Consider the following 24,581-nt stretch of genomic DNA (forward strand, 5'->3'; position numbering starts at 1 on the left):
AAGATAATATTGTCCTGGAGTATGCGCTAAGGTTCGACTTTCAAGCATTGAACAACGAAGCCAAGTATGAGACCCTCCTCACTGGTCTCCAGCTTGCTAGGGACCTTGGCTCCTCACATGTCGAAGTCTTCAGCGACTCTCAGCTGGTGGTGAATCAGGTGAACGACGACTACGAGACTAAAGAATAAAGCATGTCCAAGTACCTCGCCAAAGTCCAAGATCTAACTCGCCACTTCCAACACTTCTCCCTGCAATGGGTCCCATGAGCCGAGGACGCACGAGCTGACGCTCTCTCCAAGTTGGCAAGTACCTCGAAATGATCCCTTGGCCTTACCGTGCACGTCGAGAAGCTACTTCGGCCCTTCATCGAAGAAGTCCAAGTGCTCCCCATAGAGGCTGAACCTTCATGGATGGATCCCATCATCAACTTCCTGTCAACTGGACGACTGCCCGAAGGTAGAAATGAGGCAAAACGACTCAGACGACAGGCAGCCCACTATACCTTGCTAGAGGGAAAGCTGTACCGAAGATCCTTCACCTTGCCTTAACTCCGATGCCTCCGTCTAGAGGAAGGCAATTATGTGCTACAAGAAATTAACGAAGGCATATGTGGTAACCACCTCGGCAGGAGAGCCCTAGCCCAAAAAGCTCTAAGGCAGGGCTACTTTTGGCTTGGCCTCCACAAGGATGTAGCTAGGTTGGTGCAAAGGTGTGACCCATGCCAGAGGCACACCAACTTATGCCATAGGCTGACCACAACTCTCTCAGCCCTCAATAGCCCATGGCCCTTTGCCAAATGGGGCATGGACCTCCTTGGCCCCTTTCCTCCGGCCAAGAGGGGCAAAAAGTACCTCATTGTTGCAGTAGACTACTTCACCAAGTGGGTGGAAGCCGAGCCTTTGGCCGCCATCACGACGTGAACCATCCAAAACTTCTTTTGGAAAAACATCATCTACCGCTTCGGCCTACCCTATATGCTGGTCACCGACAACAGGAAGCAATTTGATGACGCCAAGTTCTAGGAGTGGTGTGCCTCCCTCGGCATCAGGCAACAGTACACCTCGGTAGGCTATCCCCAAACCAATGGCCTAGCCAAGGTCACCAATAGGACAATACTAGATGGACTAAAGACCAGATTGGACCGAGCTAAAGGCATATGAGCTGAAGAACTGAATAGTGTACTCTGGGCTTACCGAACTATGCTTCGGACAGCCACGGGAGAAACCCCATTCGGCTTAACCTACGGCACAGAAGTAGTAAACCCCATTTGGTTAAGTCACTATCAAGAGGGAGATCTTGTCCTCAGAAAAGTCATGGTCCCCGAACCCGGAGTAGGGAAGCTAGGCCCCAACTGGTAAGACCCCTACAGAATCAAGCGAGTCGTCGGCCCCGATACTTGCCACCTAGAACACCTAGATGGAAGAGTTGTACCTCAGACATGGAATTCGGATAACCTCCAGATGTACTACAAATGATTGTAACATCTTTTTGAAATTGTGGAATGAATGAAGCAAAGTTCCTCTTCGGCTCAATGCTCAGTGCGTGTACCTACTAAGTTCTTACAACTCTTCGGCCTTGCAACTGGCAGGGGCGTATACACCCTCGCTGGACCGACACCAGGATTTGATGAGTAAGTAGTGAACACCCTAGCTAAAACTTAACGTGTCATAATACACCAGGACGGTCGAGGCCTCATGCGCTTCAATGCCCCGCCTCGGCAGCGGCTAACCTCCTGGACTTTCACACTTAGCGCTACCAACAAAAGAAGTCAGCCTCCTCGGAGTGTTGCGCTCGACTTTGTCGAAACAAATGTGCGGGGATACGGGAGCCAGGGGTGCTATAGCTTTACCGGGGCCCCATAGTGCTAGACGAGCCTTAGCTCTGTCTCGGCCACCCCCCAATATGGCAGGCCACCTCGGCCTCGTCAAGGTTAACACGTTGGGATACAGGAGCCAGGTGAGCCTTTGCTCGACCTAGGCCCCACGGAGCTAGATGAACTCCAGCTTCGTCTCGGCCACCCCTTAATATGGCAGGCCACTTCGGCCCCGCCAAACCCAACACTTAGAAGATTGGAAGACAGGCAAGCCCCAACTCAGCCTCGGCCCCACTCTACATCGACAGGTCATCTTGCTATCTACTTAAGTAAAGGGAAGAGAGCCAGGTGAGCCTCACGCCCCACTTCAGCCTCTCCCCATCACAGGCCTCTTCGGCCTTGCCTAAGTGAACGCTTAAAAGGGTGTTAGGCCAGGCAAGCCCCGGCTTAGCCTCGGAGGCTTCGCCTCGGCCACCCCTTCGCCATGATCCTGACGCGCAAAAGTAGAACAAAGCAAACCGAAGAGAATTACACTTGTCCCATGCTGTGTTTTTTCTTTTGGAGGGGCAAGGACCCTTCGGCAACAAAAGCATAAGTGTAAAAAATGGTGCAAAAACATACAAGGAAAGATAACATAGCAAAACATAAGTGCAACAGTCGAAGCAAAAGATAAAAAAATTCCTCTGATTTTCATTATGCACAAAAACTTCTTTTAGCTTTACAAATTTGTTTCATGGCCCATTAGGTCGAATACATATACAAAAAAAAGGAGAGAAAGAAGCCTGGCTTAAGCCTTGCCACTAGTTGGAGGAGGAAGTGCAGAGTCGGCATCCTCTTCGGGAGTATCGGGAATCACCTTCAGAGATTCAACATCGAAGTCCGAAAGCACCGCCAAGAGTGCCTTCTTGGTGTCCTCGATCCCGTCCAAATAAGCCCCGGAAGCGACATCGGCCAACTCATTAGCTCACTTCTCTGCTTCCTGGGCCCTCTTTTTGGCACCAGCCGCCTTTTGCTCGGCCTTGGCAGCCCTCTTAGCTGCCTCCTCGTCCCTCCGCTCTGCCTCGGCTGCCCGCTTGTTCACCTCAGAGATGCCCTCCTCAGCTTGACGGAGACACTGCTCAGCCTCAAAGACGAGGCTCTTGACCTAAGCCCTCTCAATCTGCTCCTTGGCAAGAAGATCCTATGTCTTCTTCAGGTTCTCCTCAGCCTCCTTGCGGAACTTTTGTTCGTCAGCGAAGAACCGCTGCATCTCGCGGTGCTTCTCCATAGCGTTGGCGGCAGTCTACTGAAGCTTGTCTTTCTCAACCTCCAGCTTATCCATATTGGCCAGGGTCAACTTCAGCCGATCCCCTAGACCAACAAAATGAAGGCAGACCTACAACAAGAAAACAGTCAATACCCAGCAAAAAGAACAAAAGAAAAAAAGAAAAGCAAAGAGGAACAGACTGTTACCTCGGCAAGACTCTACAACCCTTGGTCGTACAGCTTGTCAAGGGCCATCCCCAACATCTAGAAGCGGTCCTGAGACAACAGGGACCCGCTTACTAGTGTTGGGCCAACTCCCACGTTACGAATTGAGTCCCCCTCGCGGACCTCCCACTGAGGGCGGAAGATTTGATCAGACCGCTGGGCGAGCTCCTCCAATGGAGTGGGAGCAGAAAATGGCCCCATCCGCTCCATGTGGGACCCCCTCGAGGTGTCACCAGCAGAGCTCCTAGTGCGGGCCACCTTCTATTGTGGTTGACCCCCCACGGACCCCTCGGCTGGCCTCTTCCTCCCTGCCTCAACCTTGTCAACAGGTCCTCTCGGAACCTCGACTGGTTGCTGCGGTGCTTGCTCCTTGTGCCCCGGCTGGCCCTCCTCGACGGGCCCCTTCCCCTTTGTGGGGATCTACGGAGTGGCTCCCTTCGGGGAAACTGTTGAAGAAGTCCCTTTGGTAGGGACTTGTTCTTTCGTCCCCTTGGCAGGGACATGATGGGATGACCCCCCCTTTGTAGGGGTAGAGACCTTCACCTTCTACCCATCAGAAGGCCTCTAAGGCATCTTGGCCCATTCCTTCTGCATGGCACGAGCACGTTCCAAAACAGCCTTGCGGGCATCCATTAGCACCTCTGCAAACAAAGCCATCAGTAAGGCAGCAAAAAAAATAAAGAAGAGAAGAGAGAAGAAAAAGGTTGGGGAAAAAGGACGTGCTAAAGGATTGCAGGGTCTTTCTTACCGAGGGGAGTAGGGCTGAGCCCCGCAAAAACTAGTGGGACCTCCTCCTCCACCAAGGGCTGGGCTCGGACTATCCCCAAGTCAAACAACTATGCGAGATCATTGTTCTCCTCACTCGTGAGCACGAGGACACTCTTCTCTGCAGCCTAGCTAACCTCTTCCCACCCAGACATGAAGGACCAACCCTCGGGGCAGGACAGAAAGAAAAATTTTCCCTTCTAGTTATGCACGGAAGAAGGGTTGTCTATCGGCTTGGTCTTACGGGTTTGGAGGTAGTACATGCTGTTTTCGGAAGAATGCCTCCTTGGCACAAACAGCGCTCGGAAGAGCCTTAGCGTAAGCTCCACCCCCTAGAACCGAGGCAAATGACAAGAATGCTGCCCCTAAGGGCCCTATTTAAAGAGGAACGAACGACCTAGATTTCTCAAGATCCAATGGATAAGAAGCCACCACCTCCACTACCCAATCATGGCGCGCCACGTGATGCTCAACCTCGGAGGACGAAACGACGCGCTAGCGACAGCTCATATCGTCCTTGATCCAACAGACACGAAATGCCTGCACTTGTGATCTAGCTGTGCCGCATCCCTAAACGCTCACCCTCGGAAGGCGAAACAACGTGTCCGCCCATTGTGGACCACCGGCCTATGTGACCCAACCGCGTGAATGCGTGCACCGGTCAGACCGGAAAGCCGTCTCGTGCATGGGTCCTCGGGCTTCACAGGTTTTCGGCCTAAAACAGCCTTTGGCTTCACAAGTCTTTGGCCTAAACAACCTTCGGCCCCCCTTGTTCTCAGCCCAAATGACGGCACCAGAACATCCACATTGAGTGCGCCTCCCGAATCACTTGTCCGAAGTAGCAGTGCCATAAACCACTCGCAACTTCGGCCCAACTCATAAAGATGAACCAGACAGAGAAACGAAAGAGGATGCCACCACAGGGTACACCTCGACTGCCGAGCCCACTGGCACTCACCATTATTACTCCCATCAGCCGAAGCCGAATTTTCCTCTTCAACCTCGGGAGTAGGGGGCAAGTGATGTGGGGTGACCCAACCCAGCCCATTTGAGGCTAGGAGGCCCAGCTCACGAGCGTCAGATCAAGGAACGAGATCCGCTACAACAGGGTTACCCTACCCCCATCGTACGGAGCCAATCGCAATGAGCTCACATGACCCTGCCAAACCCGCTGCAGGCCTTCGTACGGCTCCCATCTCAGGTGTTCATCTCCACCTACTTCCAGGCAGCTCAAGTATAAATAGGGGTACCCCTCTCCAAGTAAAGGGGGTTACAAAAAACTCAAGACCTACAACTAAAGTCATAATAGCTATTGCAATAACTGCTATCATAACTTTAATCTAGAACTATCCACCAGGATCCTGTCTTGGTACTCTCCCTTCATACCCTGTACTAACTTGACCGTTAGAGACTCTGCCTCGGGTTCTCACCTGGGGCCTTTAAAGGGTTTTTGCCTTGCAGCACTTCGGCCATCTACCCTCGGCTTCTACTGTTATCGGGGTCCACCCCGCCTCGACCTACACACCTTGGCCTCAGCAACGACCTCTCCGAGTCCTCAAAGCCTTCGGCTAGCCTTCGGAATCCAGGGGTGGCCATTCCGAGCACCAACAGATCCTTTTTGACTTCCTCCTCTGAGATATCTCTTTGTAAGTCCTCATTGTCTTCACTGGATATAAGTATGTATATAATGTTAAAATCTTCTTCTAGCCCCACAAGATTTAAAGTAGAGAAAATGTCCTAAGAGTGGTTTTTCAAAATCTACCTAATTTGCTCTTGGCCCTCCTTCCAATCACCATTGTGATCTTTTAATTTCAGAATTCTATTCATAGCTCTCATTCTAATTGTGACATTGTGAAAAAGAATCTTGTGTTTCTACCTCCATGAGAGAGCCCGTTGATCCTGAGTTTTTGGGCCCAAAGGATTTCCTCCCTTTAAGCAAGGTATCAAGCTCAATTCAAAGCTCCCTAACCTACCACTATCATAGTTTGAACCCATTTATGCTCTCTCAATTGAGAGGGGGCTTGGCCTCTCTTTGTTCAATTTCCTTAGACCTTGACTTGAACTTTTACACTTCCTACTAACTAAAACCCTCATATTATTTCCATCTTTATTCATCCATGCTTCGTTCACCCTTTCCATGGTTTATGGTCAAGTAGGTGTTCTAGCATCATATTTTATCCTTTTATATTGAACTTGTAGGTTTCCATTCTCATCCCTCGTATCCTTTTTGTCTCTAGATTTGTTTCAAATATTTTTCTGTTGAACATTCATAAATTTTTCTTCCTCAACTCCAATATTGACTTTCACCCAAGGTCGATAATTAATAAGGCTTTGCGTTTCACTTAAGTCTTGGCTAGTCATTTTCTACATAAGGTTATCCATGTTGTGTCTATGTTGGCCTTACTCTTTTTGTAGATCTTTTCTCCATGGTAGAGAAAACTGCACTTATAGTGGAAAAGAGGAAGGTTTTCATTTTGGAACAAAAACCATTCCTCTTTGCCATTCTCCAAAATTCTATAAGAGTCTTTGGCCAAAAGTTTGTGAACATCTATTCAAACTCTAACCTATGGCCCTTTGTTATCTCCCTAGTCTCCTTTGCAAGAATTTTCTTTGGTTCCCTTTGTTTTGTAAACCATTGACACATCCAAAATCCTCATCCACATGCCAATAGCAAAGGAAGTGTTTTATAGATAAGGGTTCGCCTCTTAGAAATAGAACATTCATCATATCCTTCTCTCTAGACAAGGAAATCTAGAACACATCATTATTTTCTCTTTCAATTTCAAGAGTGCCTCTATCCACCACATATTTCTATTTTATTCCAATACACCTACCACATTTACTGGTTTGTTCGGTAACAAGACCTTAGTTGATTTGCTCCTTCTTTAGCTTTTGCCCTCTCATCTTCTTTTCTTTTGATTTCTCCCCATTCTCCCTTGAAGACGTTCTAATGATTTGATGACTTTGTAAACTTTCTAGTGCATGAGATAGAATTTTAACTAGAACAAGCTCTGCTTCAGAGCATGCTCTCAAGAAGTTATAGAGTATTGGTCAATGTATTGCAATTTTTTAATAGGGTGTCTAAACAATTTCTCTCATTGATTTCTATTTATAACACCTATAATTACTCTCTTTCTCTTTCATGAACTCTATTATTTAATGAAGCTTACAAGTCTTAATCTCTCTTATTAACACCTATAATTAAGCATCAACACCTTGATTAATTCCTATGTTTAAGCCAATTATCCAAATTCAAATTTTCCTATTAGCGTTTGTTTCATCAAATTTCCTTGATTACCGGTAGGATTTGACACAAACTGAGCTTTTCATGAGTTATTCAAGCTTAGGTCATGAAAAGCTCAATTTGGCTTGGTTTGATTGTAATTACAAAAACCCCATACATGGAGTTCTTGGAAAATCCTCCATGCTTGTAGCAACAAGTGACACGTACAAGTGGTTGGGAAATGTAGATCTGATAATTGTCAATACAATGAAATCAAAGCCTAAGTATGTCAATTCACATATTGGGTTCATGGAAAGGCAAACAACTAAACATCTTTTATGAACAAAATATAAAAGTTCATATCCAATGTAATAAATGTTGGGATTAAAATCCCTTGTTAACAATGTGCAAATTAGTAATGTAAATGACAAAGGAGAAATAACAAGTAATGTCCAATGATAAAAATAATCAAACACCACAAGAGAAATAGCACACTAGAATTTTTAATGCGGAATGCCTATTGCCTCTCAATGTGAAGAGAAAAACCACCGGGCTCCAACCCAGAAATATTCTTCTATCAACAAATATAATGGAGTTACAACTTCTCTAGTTCCAAGAACCTCTTTTGGGTACATAGAAACAAACATCAAACAAAATGTATTTCAATCAACAAAACATGAGAAAGATCTCACCAAAAGAAGTTGCCCAAGCCCTCTTCAAAATCATTGTTGAAGAGGCAAGAAAACCCACTAACTAACTTGATGAATAAGTGTAAAATAACAGCCACAACAATTGATTGAATGTGCTATTGTTCATGTACCAAGAAGTTTAAATCTCTTATTTATCTCTTGTAAAAGAAGAATTTCCTTTCCCACTCTTCTTCTCTTTTCCTTCTCAAAGCGGATACCAAGAATGCTAAGGGACTATTTTCACCAAGATAAAGTGAAGATTGTAGAGAAAGCCAAAGGATAGTGGAGAGTGGGTCCCACCATCCGCTAACATGAACCGAGATAAGACAATTTGTCTCATTCTCATTAATGAGAGAACATCAAGAGTCAACTTTATTTTGTCTTTCTTTCCAGCTTTCTCAACTTACGTATTGGATAAGAGACCCCAACACATGAGTGGGTTCCACCTCTACATGAGGAGGGAAACCCAATAAATCTCCCCCTCCCGACTGCAATGCTTCTACAAAGCTCATGCTTTTCACTTGGTAATGTTTTACTCATCATATCCGAACCATTTTTATTGGTATGAATCTTTTTTAGTTGCACTAACTTTTGCTCCAACACATCTCTAATCCAATGATATCTTACATCAATGTATTTGGACTTAGAATGAAAGCTGCAATTATTGTTTAAGTGGATGGCACTTTGACTGTCACAATGAACAACATATTAATCTTGTTTCAAACCAAGATCTTGTAAGAATCTCTTCATCTACAACATTTCCTTGCAAACTTCAGTCACTGCAATGTATTTAGCTTTTGTGGTAGATAATGCAACACATTTTTGCAATTTAGATTGTCATAAAATACCTCCCCCTACAAAGGTAAATAGATAACCTAATGTGGATTTTCTAGGATCAACATCCCCTGCCATGTCTACATCTATAAAACTTTCTAAAATAGGCTTACCATCTCCAAAACTCAAACACATTTTGGAAAAACTTCGGAGATACCTGAAAATCCATTTTACTACTGCCAATGCTCTTTGCCAAGATTGGCAAAGAACTTACTAACAACACTAATAGCATGTGTAATGTTTGGCCTTGTACAAACTATAGCATACATCAAGCTACCAATTGTTGAAGTATAAAGAACTTTATTATTTTTCCTTCTTATTTGTAGGATTTTGTTATGAACTCAATTTAAAATGGCCTACAAGAGGAGACCCAATTGGTTTTTCCTTTTCCATGTTGAAGCTTTCAAGTACCTTTTCAATGTATCTAAGTTGTGACAATCACAACTTTTTGGCTTTTTTGTCATGAGAGATCTCCATGCCTAAGATTTTCTTTGCTAGTCCTAAGTCTTTCATAGCGAAGGATATGCTCAATTCCTTCTTCAACTTGTCAATTTTGTTAGCATTATGACTAACAAGTAATATATCATCAACATAAAGCAAAAGGATAATAAAATCATCATTTGAAAATTTCTTAACAAGCATACAATGGTCTGAAGTTGTTCTTGTATACCCATGATCAATCATAAATGAATCAAACTTCTTCTACCATTGCCTTAGAGCCTTTTTCAGCCTATACAAACTTTTCTTGAGCTTACACACCATGTGCTCTTTCCCTTTTACTTTGAATCCTCTAGTTGCTCCATGTAAATTTCTTCCACCAAATTTCCATGGAGAAAAGTTGTTTTCATATCCAGTTGCTCAACTTCCAAGTCCAAACTTTAAACCAATTCCAACACAACACCTACTTATGTTTCACAATAGGAAAAAAATCTCATCAAAATCAACACCCTTTTTTTCTTACCCAAGACCTTTCACAACTAGCCTTGCCTTGTATCTTAGTTGTGGATTCTTGTCTTTAGCCTTCAACTTAAACACCTACTTGTTCTTGAGTGCTTTCTTTTCTTTAGGCAACTTCACCAAATCATGTGTGATTCTCATGTAAGGAATTCATCTCTTCTTGCATGGCTTTCAACCAATCACCTTTGTACTTACTAGATAGCACTATTTCACCTTTGTATTTACTAGCCTTGATGGTTGTCTTTCTCTAGTGGACATTCTTACTAGTGAAATGGTTGGTGGATCTTGAGGGGGTTACTCCCCCTGCTCATCATGCTATGTGTGATTGTCATTATGTTCATCTTCTTGATTTTCATTTTCTTCACTTGCATTATCATTCACAACTTGATGAGGAATTGGATCTAACTTAATTAGATCACTTGTACAAGGTTGTGGTTACTCAAACTTGTCAATGTTTTAAATGGTATAGTCTTCAAGAAAATCCACATCTCAACTTCTAACAACTCTCCTCTTAATATGATCCCATCACTTGTAACCAAACTTCTCATCTACATATCCCAAGAAAATGCTTTTCTTGGATTATCATCAAGCTTGGATCTATCTTCTTTTGAAACATACACAAATGCCTTACATCCAAACACTCTTAAGTATTTATGTGAAGCATCTTTTCCTATCCACACTCTTTTTAGGCACAACTCTATTCAAGGGGGCGGGGGGTTAATGGGGATAAATTAATTAAATAAAATCTAGTGTGCATTGTTTTTCCCCAAAAACTTCTTGATAATTTTGCATATGGCAACATACATCTAATCCTTTCAACAATTGTGTGGTTCATCCTTTCAGCATCAAACATTTAGTTATGGTGTCTTGGGAATGGATTGTTCATGCTTAATGCCATGACTTATATAATAGTCCACAAATAGACCAATGTATTCACTACCATTATCCATACAAATACATTTGAGAGATTTTCTCGTCTTCCTTTCAACCTTGGCATGAAATTGTTTGAATATTTTGAAGACACCATCTTTGTGTTTACTACATTACTTTTCTACATGCATTTCTATGAAAGTAACAAAATAAAAGGCACTACCAACAGTTTTGACTTTCATAGGACCACATACATTGGAATGAATTAATTCTAACACATCAGATTTTCTTTTGAAAGATTTGTGTTTTTGAAATGAAAAATTATGTTGTTTTCCAACTAAACAATGAACACATTGAATTAAAGGTGTACCTGTCACACCGTGGAGGAGTTGCTTCTTTATGAGAATGTGTAAGCCTTTTTCACTCATGTGGCCTAGCCCTGTGTGCCATAAATCTATAAACGCCTCCTCAACTAAGCTTACCTCACCTTGTAAACATGTGCTTGAATCTTGTAGAGAGCACAATACCTTCTTCCTCTTGCCACCACAAGAAAGCATTTGGTAAGTGTTCAACACCCATTACCAAAGTGACTGGAATACCCTTCTTCATCTAATTTTCTTGCTAAAATTAGGTAAGTCGAAAGTTTGGAACATGTCTCACTTCCTTGAGAATCAATTTACAACCAGATTTGTCTTCACATATAAATAACCTATCCCTACAATTTTTAGTGTACCATTATTTTCCATCTTTACCACACTAAAATCATTGGATTTATATGAAGTGAAAAAATCTTTCTTTAAGGTAGCATGGTATGAGGCACCGGTATCAATTACCCTATCCATATCATGACATGTGAGACTAATGCAAGATTCTTCACAACCCAAGAGAATAATTAATTCTCCATTGGAAGCAATTACAGTGGTTTTTCTTTTATTCTTTTTCTTCACCCTTTTCTTTTTGTTCTTGAGTTTTTTGCAATCTTTCTTCACATGTCCCAACTTCTTGCAATAGTAGCATGTAATCCCCTTTCTTAACTTAGACCTTCCCTTGGATCTATCACGGTGTTGTAGATATCTACGTACCATTGCTTCTCCCCCGATTTTATGTAACAAGTGCTTCACCTTGGGCTGAACCGGATGTCTTTCTTCTAGTTTCTTCATTAAATAAACTTATTGTTACTTGACTCATTGTGAAAACCCCATCGGGTGTGGAGTCACTTAGAGACACCACCAATGTCTCCCAACTATCCGACAAAGAACTAAGTAACAACAAGACTTGCAATTCATTAACCAACACCTTTTTCGTAGAGGAAAGTTGATTCACAATGCTTTGCATTTCATTCAAATGCTCTATAATTGATGTACCTTCCTTGAACTTCATGTTTATAAGATTTCTAATCAAGAAATCTTTGTTTTCCGTTGTTTTTCTTTCATACAAATTTTCTAACATTTTCTAAAGAGTGTGCTGAATTTGCTGTAGAAGCATGGTGAAAAACACTATCTTAAATCCATTGTCTAATGACACCTACAACTTTTTTGTCAATTTTCTTCTGTTCCTCAATGGACATCCCTTCCGGCTTGGCTTTTTACACACCCAAATTACTTCAACCAAAACTCTGATGCCACTTTGTTGGGATTAAAATCCCTTGTTAACAGTGTGCAAATTAGTAATATAAATGACAAAAGAGAAATAACAAGTAATGTCTAATGAGAAAAATAATTAAACACCACAAGAGAAATAGCACACCAGAATTTTTAATGTGGAAAACCTCTCTAATGTGAAGAGGAAAAACTATATGGCACTAACCCAGAAATCTTCCACTACCAACAAATATAATGGAGTTACAAATTCTCTTGTTCCAACTAGAGAATAACAACTTCAAGACATAAGAACCTCTCTTGGATACACAGAAACAATCACCAAATAAGATGTGTTTCAATCAACAAAACATGAGAAAGATCTCATCAAACAAAACTGCCCATGCTCTCTTTAAAATCATTGTCGAAGAGCTAAGAAAACCCACCAAATAACCTAAAGAATAAGTGTAAAACAACAACCACAACGATTGATTGAATGTATTCTTGTTCATGTACAAAGAAACTTGAATCTCTTCTTCACCTCTTGTAAAAGAGGAATTTCTTTTCCCACTCTCTTCTTCTCTTTTCCTTCTCAAAAAGGATACAAACATGAGTGTCTAGAAGACTTCTCACTAAGACAAAGTGAAGGTTGTAGAGGAAACCAAAGGATAGTGGAGAGTGGATCCTACTATCCACTAACATGAACCAAGACAAGGCAATTTGTCTCATTCTCACTAATTAGAGAACATCAGTTGGGCAAGAAACCCCAACAGATGAGTGGGTCCCACCTCTACATGAGGAGGGAAACCCAAGAATAAAGCAAGTCCTCCCAAATGAGCCCCACAAACAGCAAAAATCCTTGAAGTTTTCCTCACTTTTATGAGGTTTCCACCCTACATCCTGGAACGTCATATGCAAGAGCTATTCAAGCCACTATATAGGAAAGAAAAGAAATTATGGAAATTATTCCAATAACAAAAAGGATGATTTCCTTAAGGTACTTTGTCAATGAAAACTCTTTCTGAGGAGGATGAGAGAATGAGTTTTGTTTTGGATTCACTATAGGCTATGAAAATACTCTGTTGATGGCCATGGTAGTGAAGTTTCTAGCTCATTCCCCAATTGTGTTGAAACAATTAAAGTTAGAGCACTGAAACATAAGAAGCATCAAGTAAGGAGATGAGTATTTCGACTGAAAAGATTATAAGACAATGGAATTGACTCAGAATGTTATTTATGAAGCTTTCAGGTGCAGGAATATAGTCAAATTTGTCCACTAAAAAGCTTTCAACAATGTTATGTTTAAAGATTAATTATTTAGTTTCGTTGGGCTGGAAAATCTCACAAGTTTTCAGTGCAGTACATTAATTTAGACCTATCTCTTCACGAAAGCATTCCAACCTGGGAGATGGGAGACTTCAGGCCAAACATGCAACAAATTCAAGGACTGCATTTTTCCTCCGCCACTTTGTATTAAATTACAGGTGGAGAACAACACAACCAATGTTCCAATGTGCAACTGGGTGAGTGACCAGCAATGTGTTGTGGTCAGTAGACTGTAGACCCAAACTCTTTGACCAGCTAATGGGATGCATAAACATCGAATTTCAGAGTGGATTGACATTGAGAGTGAACCCAATGGTATATCCACAAGTCTTCTTCTGTAACTGAGAATCTGGTAGTAGTACATTTATCATTTATGGACTTGTGAGAAGCGACATTCATTCCCAGCTTCCTTTTGTAGTTGTAGCAGATGAAATTTCTCCTTATAAAGTTAATAGTATAGATGGTTTGAACATGTAATTTTCTATAGGGATGAAGGCCGATGTCCATTGAAAGATTTATTCTATGCTTTCTTCGGGGGTTCATTCTCAATTAGAATGGTCTAGTCTTTAACAGGTTTCTGGTAAGTTGAGGTTCTACAGAAAGCTTTAGAGAGATCCAGTTGTCTTCTTGATTCTCTCCTACAGATTATGGGTTTTTTCAGACAGAATTGTCTGTTCTCTAACATCTTCAATTCCTTTAATTGATCATAAACCATGAGGAATTAGAGAAAAAAAAAACAAACCAACAAAGAGACAATAACTGAAAGATGCTACTTAAAAGAAATGTAAGTTGGTTTACTCCAAGAAGTATCTTACATTATTGGGGTCCTTGAGCGTCATTTATATATGGATACTGTTGGCCATGTTTGCCAGATTTTTTTTTTGTTCATGTAGAGACCTTAGAGTTCCTTCCTTGTGAGGCCAGAATTTTATTATTCTTGCACTGGAGTTCCATTGGTTCTAGTTGGAGCAGTGATGTGAGTGGTGGCAGACTGGCAGTCACTAATGTTCCAAGGTCGAAGATAATCAAGGAGTCTCTTGTGCAATTTGATTAGACTGCAAGGGTATGTTACACTTTTTGACTTCTCGTTAGAAATAACAGCTAATTCGTTTCACAGGGGAGATTTTAGTGCATTTTAAAAATAGAGGGGAGGTATTATTATTTGGCATAAATCTCAGGGGAGGTTTAAATCTTACCTTATTTTCTTTGGTAAGCTGAACCAACTTGACAAAGAAGAAAGAAACATAAAAAGATCAGTTTAAAACAATACCCTCCAGTCCCTCTTGAAATTTGTAGCATCCTCTAACCAAATTGGGCTTAGACCAATGTCGATTATGACCAGCTTTGAACTTGCATGGGCCACCTTAAATGTTTTGGAAAAATCGAAGGTACCCGTTTAGCTTTGGTTAACCAATATGAAAAAACCAGTAATTAATATATTACACATATATCCCTAGAATTTATATATATATTTTTATATTTATTTATTGATAATATATTATAAATTCAAAAAACCAAATCAATTAACTGGATTGTTTATTATGGCACTTTTTCGTCAACTAGCAATAATTTATTGCTAAAATGTCGCATGGACAATGGTCTCAAATACCAGAACTGCCAACAGACGACAGCCATAGTATCATCCCTTAATGCTTGTCGAATTGATTTTTTTGGGTCTTCGGTTTGCCTATGAGAGGATCCACTCCCTCGTGAAGCGGTTCACCATACTTCAATTAATGAGCCAGGCTTCACCGCAAGCCAAACTGCGGCTTCTGGATCAGTGTAGGAACACATGCTCCACGGATTCCAGAGCAAGGTTCCAAGTATCAACACGTATCGACCGATACGTATCGTTCCGGGACCTCCCCAATATGCCCCTACAATGGATGTATCAGAGTTCTGACCAGTTCAAAAGGTGGAGGAGCCCTAAACTGCCCCCCTAAACCGGTTTTTTAAAAAAAAATAAGAAAAAGTAAAAAAAAAACCATATCGATATTACCCGATACGCCCCTACCGGCGTATCGATATTTTGAACCTTGTTCCGGAGTGCCTGGAAAAAGGTGGAATTAAATCTTGAACAACACGAATTCAACTCTATATTACAAAATTACATCCAAGCTTCGAAGTCGTAGCATCATTGAAATAGAAACCGGCCAAGTAACTGAGTGCTGACGATCATGGTACAAGTCCACTTTACTACTACAAAAGGAACTTCCATTCATGATGAAAGGTCGTCTTAAGTAAATCAATTTATATGCGCAAATTCGGAGGACCTCTAAGATAAAATAATTATGGAATAAAAAAGAAAATTGGGAATATAAATCCCTTCAGAAAGCCATGCATGAAAAAGTATCGGTCAGTCTTAAACTCCTTGTTATCTAAATTGTATACAGTACCAGCTGGAAATTATCTCCTTTTGTCATCCTGACGCCTTCGGTCTGAGTAACGGTCTTGATCACGATCAGAATTTGAACTTCTCTTCCTGTAGTCTCTTTCTTCCTTCCTGCCTCCATGGCCATCCCTATCTGCACTTCTCTTATAATCTCTCTCGTCCCTCCTATCTTCACGGCCACCCGTATCTACACTTCTATAATCTCTCTCATACCTCCTATCCCTATGGCTATCTCTATCTGCACTCCTCTTTTTATTATCTCGCTCATCCCTCTCATCCCTTTCTGTATTTCTCTTTCTACTATCACGCTCATCTCTGCTATCTCCCCGGCTGTCATGCCTCTTGTAGTTCTCTTTATCTTTATACCGTTCTACAATCTTCTCTCTATCTGATCTATCTCCACGATATTCCTCATCTCTTCTGCTTCCACTGTGTCTTGCTGTACTTTCTCGATTACTCTCATCATCTCTATATCCTTTAGGTCTCTCACTGTGCCTATTTCTATTTCCATCTCTAGCATAATCTCTTTCCTCATTGTCCCTGTGTTTTCGGTCTCTCGGCTTGTCCATCAGCTTCTTTTCATGCTGTTCTGATTCATGCTCACGGTGTTTCTTGACTCGTTCTGGACTTTCTGGCACGTCTCCATCGAATACCATGTCATATCTACAGCAAATGTTCAAGGATGAAGACACATACAGATGGATAAATATATGCATAAGTCAGCACATGGTATGCGGGAGATATTGTACACACCTTGAGTTGTCTTTCCCACCTCGTTGAATGTTCTCGTCTTTTAAGATATACTTAGGAGGCAACATTTTGGTACCAGGGCCCCCAGTGCAGTCCCTGGCTATGTGATCAGGAGCACCACATTTGAAGCAACCACTTCCTACACACACACAAAAAAAAAAAAAAAAAAAAATACAAAAACAAAACTACTCTTAAATGATAAAGAAAATATTTATTAAGCATCATAGAACATCCTTACAAAAAGAAAAAGAAAACAAAAGAACAGTATATTATAAAGTGGTGGATAAGATAATTTGGTCTCATCTAGAAACAAAAATGAGGATCCAAAATCCTCTAAATCCACCAAAGCAGCAGATCCCAAATATGAAGTGATCACATTTTGGAAGTAATGGCAATCCCCATACGTGGGGTCTTTCTTGCCATATAAAAGGTAATGAAGGCAAGCTAATTTTGAAATCGGAATAAACATAACCAGAACTAGAGGACAAATAAAATTAAGGATGAAGTGGTGCAGTTATTTGGGATTAAATGACTCTATTGAAAATATGTTCCTTTCTTTGCGGAGTCTTATCAATCTCAGATTCATTTATTACAAATGTTCAAAAAGGTACTACTGTCTACTGCAGTTTTGCATATGTAGTGGATATCATAATTATGGGGGAGTTGGCCCTACACTTAGTAATTGAGAGTTTGTTTCTAAACTGTTATAAACTAATGGCATCACCTGTGGCAGTCAGTGATGGATATCCCGGTATACTGTAATGCCTCTAATATCCTCACTGGATTAGAAGCAGTAAAAGGCATGCACTTTAGGAATCTTAAATTCCACTAAAATGAAGACAAAAGGTGTATTTTGGTGTTCAGTGAAGAATAGGATACCAATGTCAAAGGTGATATTAAGAGGGGGGGGGGGGGGTCTTTCAACCTGATATATGAAGAATCGGGAAATATGCTTGACTTAATGATCTGTGCAGAGATTTATTCAAGATCCTCGCCCAAGGATGTAGTGTACTGAGCTCAACTCAACTACGTCTTTCTCCCAACTAAGCCTTGTCTTCCCCTAAAAATAGCTGCTGGAGCCTACTGTGTCATGTGTTTTTCCCTCAAGATACTTTCTTAATGTCCACATCACCTAAACTTTCCTAGTCTTCAAAAACAGAAAACATCATAGATAATTAACAAGTACAAGATACTAGCCCATGGATGTACTGTACTGAACTCAACTCATCTAAGCCTTGTCCAACTACATGGAATGCACCGCACAAATCCTGTTCCACCATTACTGAACCATAGATGGTGTACATGTTGGAAAATGTTGGATCCGATTCTTGAGGGCCAATTGTAGGAAACATTTTCCTTTTTCTCTTTGCTTATTTGACATAAATGGACAGCTAATAGACATGATGACTTACTTTTCTCTAGAAAAGTAACATAAACTTCTTTATCATTTCTATCATTCTATGATTATAAGAAGTTAGAAAATCTATAAAGCCAACATAACATACACGACAGTTTCTGATTTTCATGTCTGTATCTATGGAATGTTAGGAGGCACACAGATAACAAGCCTTTTAATCCAGTGTAATTTCTGAAAATCAGTGTGCATTCGTTCCAAGACGACAAATGTTGGACAGTGTTCTCAATGCAAATGAGCTGATTAAACCTGGGCTGATTTGCAAATTGGACATTGAGAAAGCCTATGATCATCAACTGGATACGTCTAGATTTTGTGCTGGCAAAAATGAATTTTGGTAAAAAATGGAGGAATTGGGTAAAGGTATCTGTTACCACTCCAAAGTTTTCTGTCTTAATTAATAGGCAAGTGGCGGGCTTCTTTGAAAGCTCCAGAGGTATTAGACAAGGGGACCCTCTCTTCCCTTTGTTATTCATTTTCCTCATGGAAGTGTTCTCTCAATTCAGTAAGCTGGCTGCCTCTTATGTTTTATAGATGCTGCCTAATGCTTGGTGTCCTATGCTGGTATGAAGTTGTTTCAGTTCTTAAAGTAAATCTGGGGAAGACTATAGTTTTTCCTGTGGGCCAGGTTGACAACTTGGAAGCTTTGGCTGAAGTGTTGGCTTGTCAAGTGAATCACCTTCCAGGGAAATATCTGGAGCTCCCTCTTGGAGCAAAGTGTAGCTCTATTTCTGTCTGGGATCCTGCAATTGAGTGAATGGAAAGGAAGTTAGCCTCTTGAAGGCAAAATACCTCTCCTCAGGAGGTAGAGTGACACTCTTGAAGAGTACCCTCTCAAATCTCCCTACCTTTTTTTCTCTCTTCCCCATCCCCTCCAAGGCGGCAAAGAAATTGGAGTCCCTTCAGAGAAATTTCCTCTGGACGGGTTGGGAAGATGAAAGGAAAAATCACCTTGTTAAGTGGGAGCAGATTTGCTTGCTTTTAGAGGAAGGAAGCTTGGGTTTAAGGAAATTAACAGTTTTCAATACTGCCCTCCTAAGCATCCTGAGCAAATGGTTATGGAGGGTTGGAGCTGAAAGGAATGCATGGTGGAGGTAGACCTGTTCATGGGTTGGGTAGCCCGATGGGCAGGCCCGGCTCGTTCTAAGTCGGGCTTGGACATTATTTTAGGCCTGCAGGCTCAGGCTCAGGCTTTGTCAAAAAATCCCGGCACAAGCCCAAGACCGACTTGATAATATATATTATATAATAAAAACATATTTTATTTAATAAAAAAATATATAAGCAATATTTTTTCTTTGTTTCTCTTCTCTTTTTTCAAGTAACAGTGAGTTTTGAGGGCTTTTAACGTAAATAAAACACATTTTTTTATTGAATAAAAAAGAAAAATAATCTGTTTTCAAATTTTTGGCCAGGCTCGGGCTCGGGCTCAGGCCTGAATGTATTCTGTTGATACATAAGCAAAGCCCAGCCCAGCCCGGCCTGGCCCAGCCCATGAACAGGTCTAGGTGGAGGAATCTAATTGCAGCAAAATTTGGGGTGGACTAGGGTAACTGGAGATCCTTGGACCCACTGCAGAATTGGGGTTGCTCTCTTTGGAAAGGATTTTTGAAATCCCTTCCTGCTTTCTCAGCTGGTCTGGGTTTCAAGATTGGAAGAGGAGACAGGCAGAAATTCTTGAAAGGTCCCTAGTGTCTGGACACTCCTCTTGCAGTGGCTTTCCCCCTTCTCTATCAGTGTGCTGCTAATCCAGATATTTCAGTTGTTGATTCTTATGCCATGAGTGGTGGTTCCATCTCATGGAGCCCTCTCTTTAGGAGAAATCTTTTTGACCGGGAGTTGGAACAATTTTTGGAGCTCATGCAACTTTTACAGAGGCAAAGCATTTCAGCAAATATGGATGTGAGCTGGAAGTGGAGTGTGGACGGCCTTTTTACATTCAAGTCTATGGCTTCCAAGCTTAGCAAGACAGATGCTACTGGCTTTCCAAGAAAACAAGTGTGGAACTCGACCAGCCCTTCCAAGGCAAACTTTCTAGTTTGGGCTGTGGACTTGTACCTGAGACAGTTGACCACCTCAGTATCCACTGCCACGTTTCTGCCAAGATTTGGGATCATTGCCTCAAAGCTGCTGGGGCTGATTGGGTCATGCCCAACTCTGTCAAAGACTTGTCATTTACAGTTTGGTCATTTACCTTTTACTACTTTGGGTCAGTAGAAGATCAAGACTGTAATCAGTCTTGAATCCTAATAGGTTTTAGGTTTACAAAAACAGAAGAAAAGTGATAGAAAGGAGAAGGAATAGAAGAGAAACAGGAGAACACAAGGGGTTGAAAGGAGGGACAGATTCTAACTGATCTGCCGCCGCCACTCTCTTATTATTTATAGGTTATGTTCAGTACAAAACGGAAAGGACAGATCTGCCCTTAGTACTTACATGATAAATAAAGTAAATAAAAACTGAAATAAATAACTGAATTAACAAACTGACCCAAACTGACACTACTATAACTGAAACAAATAACTACACATGCTGTCCTACAAACACAGTGGGGACCACTGCTGTGGGGCCCACATCAGTGTTCTCTACACTCCCCCTCAAGTTGGGAGTAGATATCTATCATTCCCAACTTGGATAGGTCTGTCTCTAACTTCTTCCTTGGTACAGCCTTGGTGAGGATATCCGCGAGCTGCATATTAGATGTGATATACGGAAGACACACTTCTTGTGATGTGATCCTCTCTCGCACAAAATGTCAATCAACTTCGATATGTTTAGTTCTGTCATGCTGCACTGGGTTGTGGGCTATATTAATAGCTGCCTGATTATCACAATACAGCATTAAGGGCTTTTCATAGTCAATACCCAACTCTTCAAGTAGTGACCTCAGCCATAAGATTTCAGCCACTCCGTTAGCCATTGACTTGTATTCCGCTTCAGCACTGGAGCGGGAAACAACACTCTGCTTCTTATTCCTCCAAGAGACAAGGTTACCTCCCACAAGGGCACAATATCTAGAGGTAGACCTTCTGTCATCAACACTCCTAGCCCAATCGGCATCTGTATAGACCTCCACCCTCATGTGATTATTGTTCTTGAGTAGTATACCTCTACCCGGGCATCTCTTCAAGTATGCTAATATTCTCTCTGTCGCAAGAAGATGAGAAGTTCTAGGGGAGTGCATGTACTGGCTAACAACACTAACTGCATAACTGATATCTGGCCGAGTGAGGCAGAGATATAGGAGCTTTCCAACCAACCATTGGAACATAACTTGTCTTCAAGAGGCTCCCCGCCCTCTGCACTAATCTTGTGATTTTGTTCAATGGGTGTATCAGCAGGCTTAACACCCAACTTTCCAGTTTCCGCTAACAGATCTAGAACATATTTTCTCTGAGAGATAAAAATCCCCTGCTTGGATCTAGCAACCTCAATACCCAAAAAGTACCGTAGTGCACCAAGATCTTTCACCTCAAACTCTTGATGAAGGAGCTGTTTGAGGGACTCAATCTCATGGCTGTCATTTCCTATCACCACAATATCATCAACATATACTGCAAGTAGTGTCAGAGAGGACTCCACCCTCTTGATGAATAGTGTATGATCTGACTGGGCCTATACATAACCAAACTTTCCAAGGGCTAATCTGAACCTATCAAACCAGGCTTTAGGTGACTGCTTCAAACCATACAATGCCTTGTTCAGTCGGCAAACCTTCTTACCTGTCTCTGTATCATAGAATCCAGGAGGCAACTACATGTAGACCTCTTCCTGTAAGTCTCCATTCAGAAAGGAATTTTTAACATCCATCTGGAACAAGGACCAAGAATGATTTGCTGCAAGGGATAATAGAACTCGGATGGTGGTCATCTTGGCTACTAGGGCAAAGGTCTCCAAGTAGTCTATACCATAAGTCTGAGTGAACCCCTTTGCGACCAGCCGGGCTTTGTACCTTTCAATAGAGCCATCAGCATTATGCTTCACAGTGAACACCCATCTGCATCCCACCGGTTTCTTTCCTTTTGGTGGGTAAACCAGTGCCCAAGCATTATTCTTCAACAGGGCATCCATTTCGACTTGCATTGCATCTTTCCATTCTGGAACTGATAAGGCTTCTTGCACTGTTCTTGGAATAGAGACATCGGCAATGGAAGTGAGATAGGACCAGTAAGATGGAGATAAACGATCATAGGATAAGAACTGTGAGATGCTGTGAGCTGTAGAAGTGGTGCAATGTCGTTTCCCTTTGCGAATGGCAATAGGGAGATCAAGGTCATCCACAAGAGGGGAAGTGGCAACAGTGGGAGGTGTCTCAGTAGGCTCTGGATCTGGAGCCGCAGAAGGAACTGAAGCTGGCCGGGACTGCCAATGACTAGGATCAACCTGCTTGAATCGCCTGTGATAGACTCTCAACTCCTGCTCCCTCTGACCACCCTCACCACTACAACCTTCATTACCTAGTGAAATAGGTAAAGGAACAGCCCCACTCAAAACGGCCCCACTTCCACCAGCCCCACTTCCACTCTCACTGCTCTCCCCCTGAGGAAAGAAACTCAAAACAGCCCCACTCTCACTACCTTCCAGGGTTATCTGAACCCTAACCTTCGCTGCTTCTTCCTGATTACCAACTCTCTGCAAGCCGCGGCAATTCCTCAACTGCTGCGAACCTCTCCTGGTAATCTCCAAGATTCAGCCGCCGAATACTTCTTCATAAGCTTCCAGCCCTAGCTAGTCCTCATGTGGTCGGCTAGACTAGACACACATGAGAAGCCCTAGATAGGCTATGATACCAAGTAGAAGATCAAGACTGTAATCAGTCTTGAATCCTAGTAGGTTTTAGGTTTACAAAAACAGAAGAAAAGTGAGAGAAAGGAGAAGGAATAGAAGAGAAATAGGAGAACACAAGGGGTTGAAAGGAGGGACAGATTCTAACTAATCTGCCGCCGCCACTCTCTTATTATTTATAGGTTATGTTCAGTACATAATGGAAAGGACTTACATGATAAATAAAGTAAATAAAAACTGAAATAAATAACAATTGAATTAACAAACTGACCCAAACTGACTCTACTATAACTGAAACAAATAACTACACATGCTGTCCTACGAACACAGTGGGAACCACTGCTGTGGGGCCCACATCAGTGTTCTCTACAGGGTCATTTGTTTCCTAATATGTTTAAGGGAGTGCCTTTATCCAGGCTTCATTATGAGTCTTGTGAACTTGCAAAGCATTGTAGACATTCTTATTCAGTAAGCAATAAAAGATCTATTTCTCCTTTTCATATTGTGCACTCTGACATGTAGGGGCCATATCATTTGCCTACTATGGGGTGTTACAAGTATTTTATCCTCTTTATTGATGATTATTCTCGTTATACTTGGATTTATCCCGAGATCTCGGGATAAAGTACCAACTATTGTGCAAAAATTTCATGAACTTATCCTTAGCCAGTTTAACACCCAGATCAAAATATTCCAATTTGATAATGCTAAGGAATATTTTGACTTTTGAGAACCTTTCATCCTACTTTGAGACCTTTGGAGTTATTCATCATAGTTCTTACTTCTACACTCCACAACAGAATGGAGTGGCGGAAAGGAAGAACTTCCATGTGGTTGAGGTTGCTAGATGCCTCCTTTTTGCATCTCATGTTCCTATTAAATTTTGGGGGCATGATATCCTTACTGCCACTTTTTTGATTAACTATATGCCTTCCCAGATTCTGAGTTTCTAAACCCCGTTTAGCCTTCTCTTACCGGATGAGGATTTCTTTTCTCTTCCTCCCCGTGTTTTTGAGTGCACTTGCTATGTACATGTTCATAATCATCAGAGACACAAATTTGAGCCTAAGGCACATAAGTGTGTTTTCTAGGATATGCCTCCACACGGAAGGGATATTGTTGTTTTGTTCTGGTTCATGGCACCCGCTTTGTCTCTGGGGATGTCACATTTGCTAAGTCCATTCCTTTCTTTGGTATTCCTTCTGAGGGGGAGCATTTTGAGGAACCGTTTGCTATGTCTCCATCTGTTCCTCTTCCAATTCCATTTTAGTCTTTTATTGAGTCATCTTCTTTTGTTGCCTCTCCTTCCACCGTGTCTACCTCACATGTTCCTGCTCCCCCTCCTCCCCCAACTCATCCTCCTATATTTCCCTCACATCCTATTCTCCAAAGGTGGTACCAAAGACAAAGGTTCAGACATGAGCAACTTGTTTCCACTCCATCAGAGCCTCTTACACCTCTCATCACTACTGAGGTAACAAGTCAGCCTTCCTTTGACCCACCTACTACCTTCCCAAACCTTGACCTTCTTATTGCCCTTTGCAAAGGCAAGCGAAAGTATACAACACATTGTATCTCTAAACATTTGTCCTACAGCCTTATATCCCTTACCTATTATTCTTTTCTTGTCCCTGTTTCTACCCATGTGGTTCCCAAATCTATATCAGAAGCCTTGTCCAAACCTGAATGAAGGGATGCTATGATGATTGGGCTAGA

The 24,581-nt window shown here is 41.8% G+C and overlaps 1 protein-coding gene across 2 annotated transcripts in view; it reads right to left on the reverse strand.

Annotated features, from left to right (window-relative positions):
- Window positions 1–15,590: 15,590 nt before the first annotated feature.
- CYP59 (cyclophilin 59) overlaps window positions 15,591–24,581 on the reverse strand; it is a 92,900-nt gene continuing 83,909 nt past the window's right edge. For both annotated transcript variants that reach the window (XM_010275805.3, XM_010275806.3), the window contains exons 14-15: window positions 16,670–16,805; window positions 15,591–16,579 (exon numbers count right to left, since the gene is read on the reverse strand). In XM_010275805.3, the coding sequence (XP_010274107.1) occupies window positions 15,931–16,579; window positions 16,670–16,805 (785 nt within the window). In that variant the 3' untranslated portion in view covers window positions 15,591–15,930. The remainder of the gene's footprint in view (window positions 16,580–16,669; window positions 16,806–24,581) is intronic.

This window comes from Nelumbo nucifera, chromosome 7 (genome assembly GCF_055504915.1).
Source record: "Nelumbo nucifera cultivar China Antique chromosome 7, China Antique-T2T, whole genome shotgun sequence".
In the NCBI taxonomy this organism is placed as follows: Eukaryota; Viridiplantae; Streptophyta; class Magnoliopsida; order Proteales; family Nelumbonaceae; genus Nelumbo; species Nelumbo nucifera.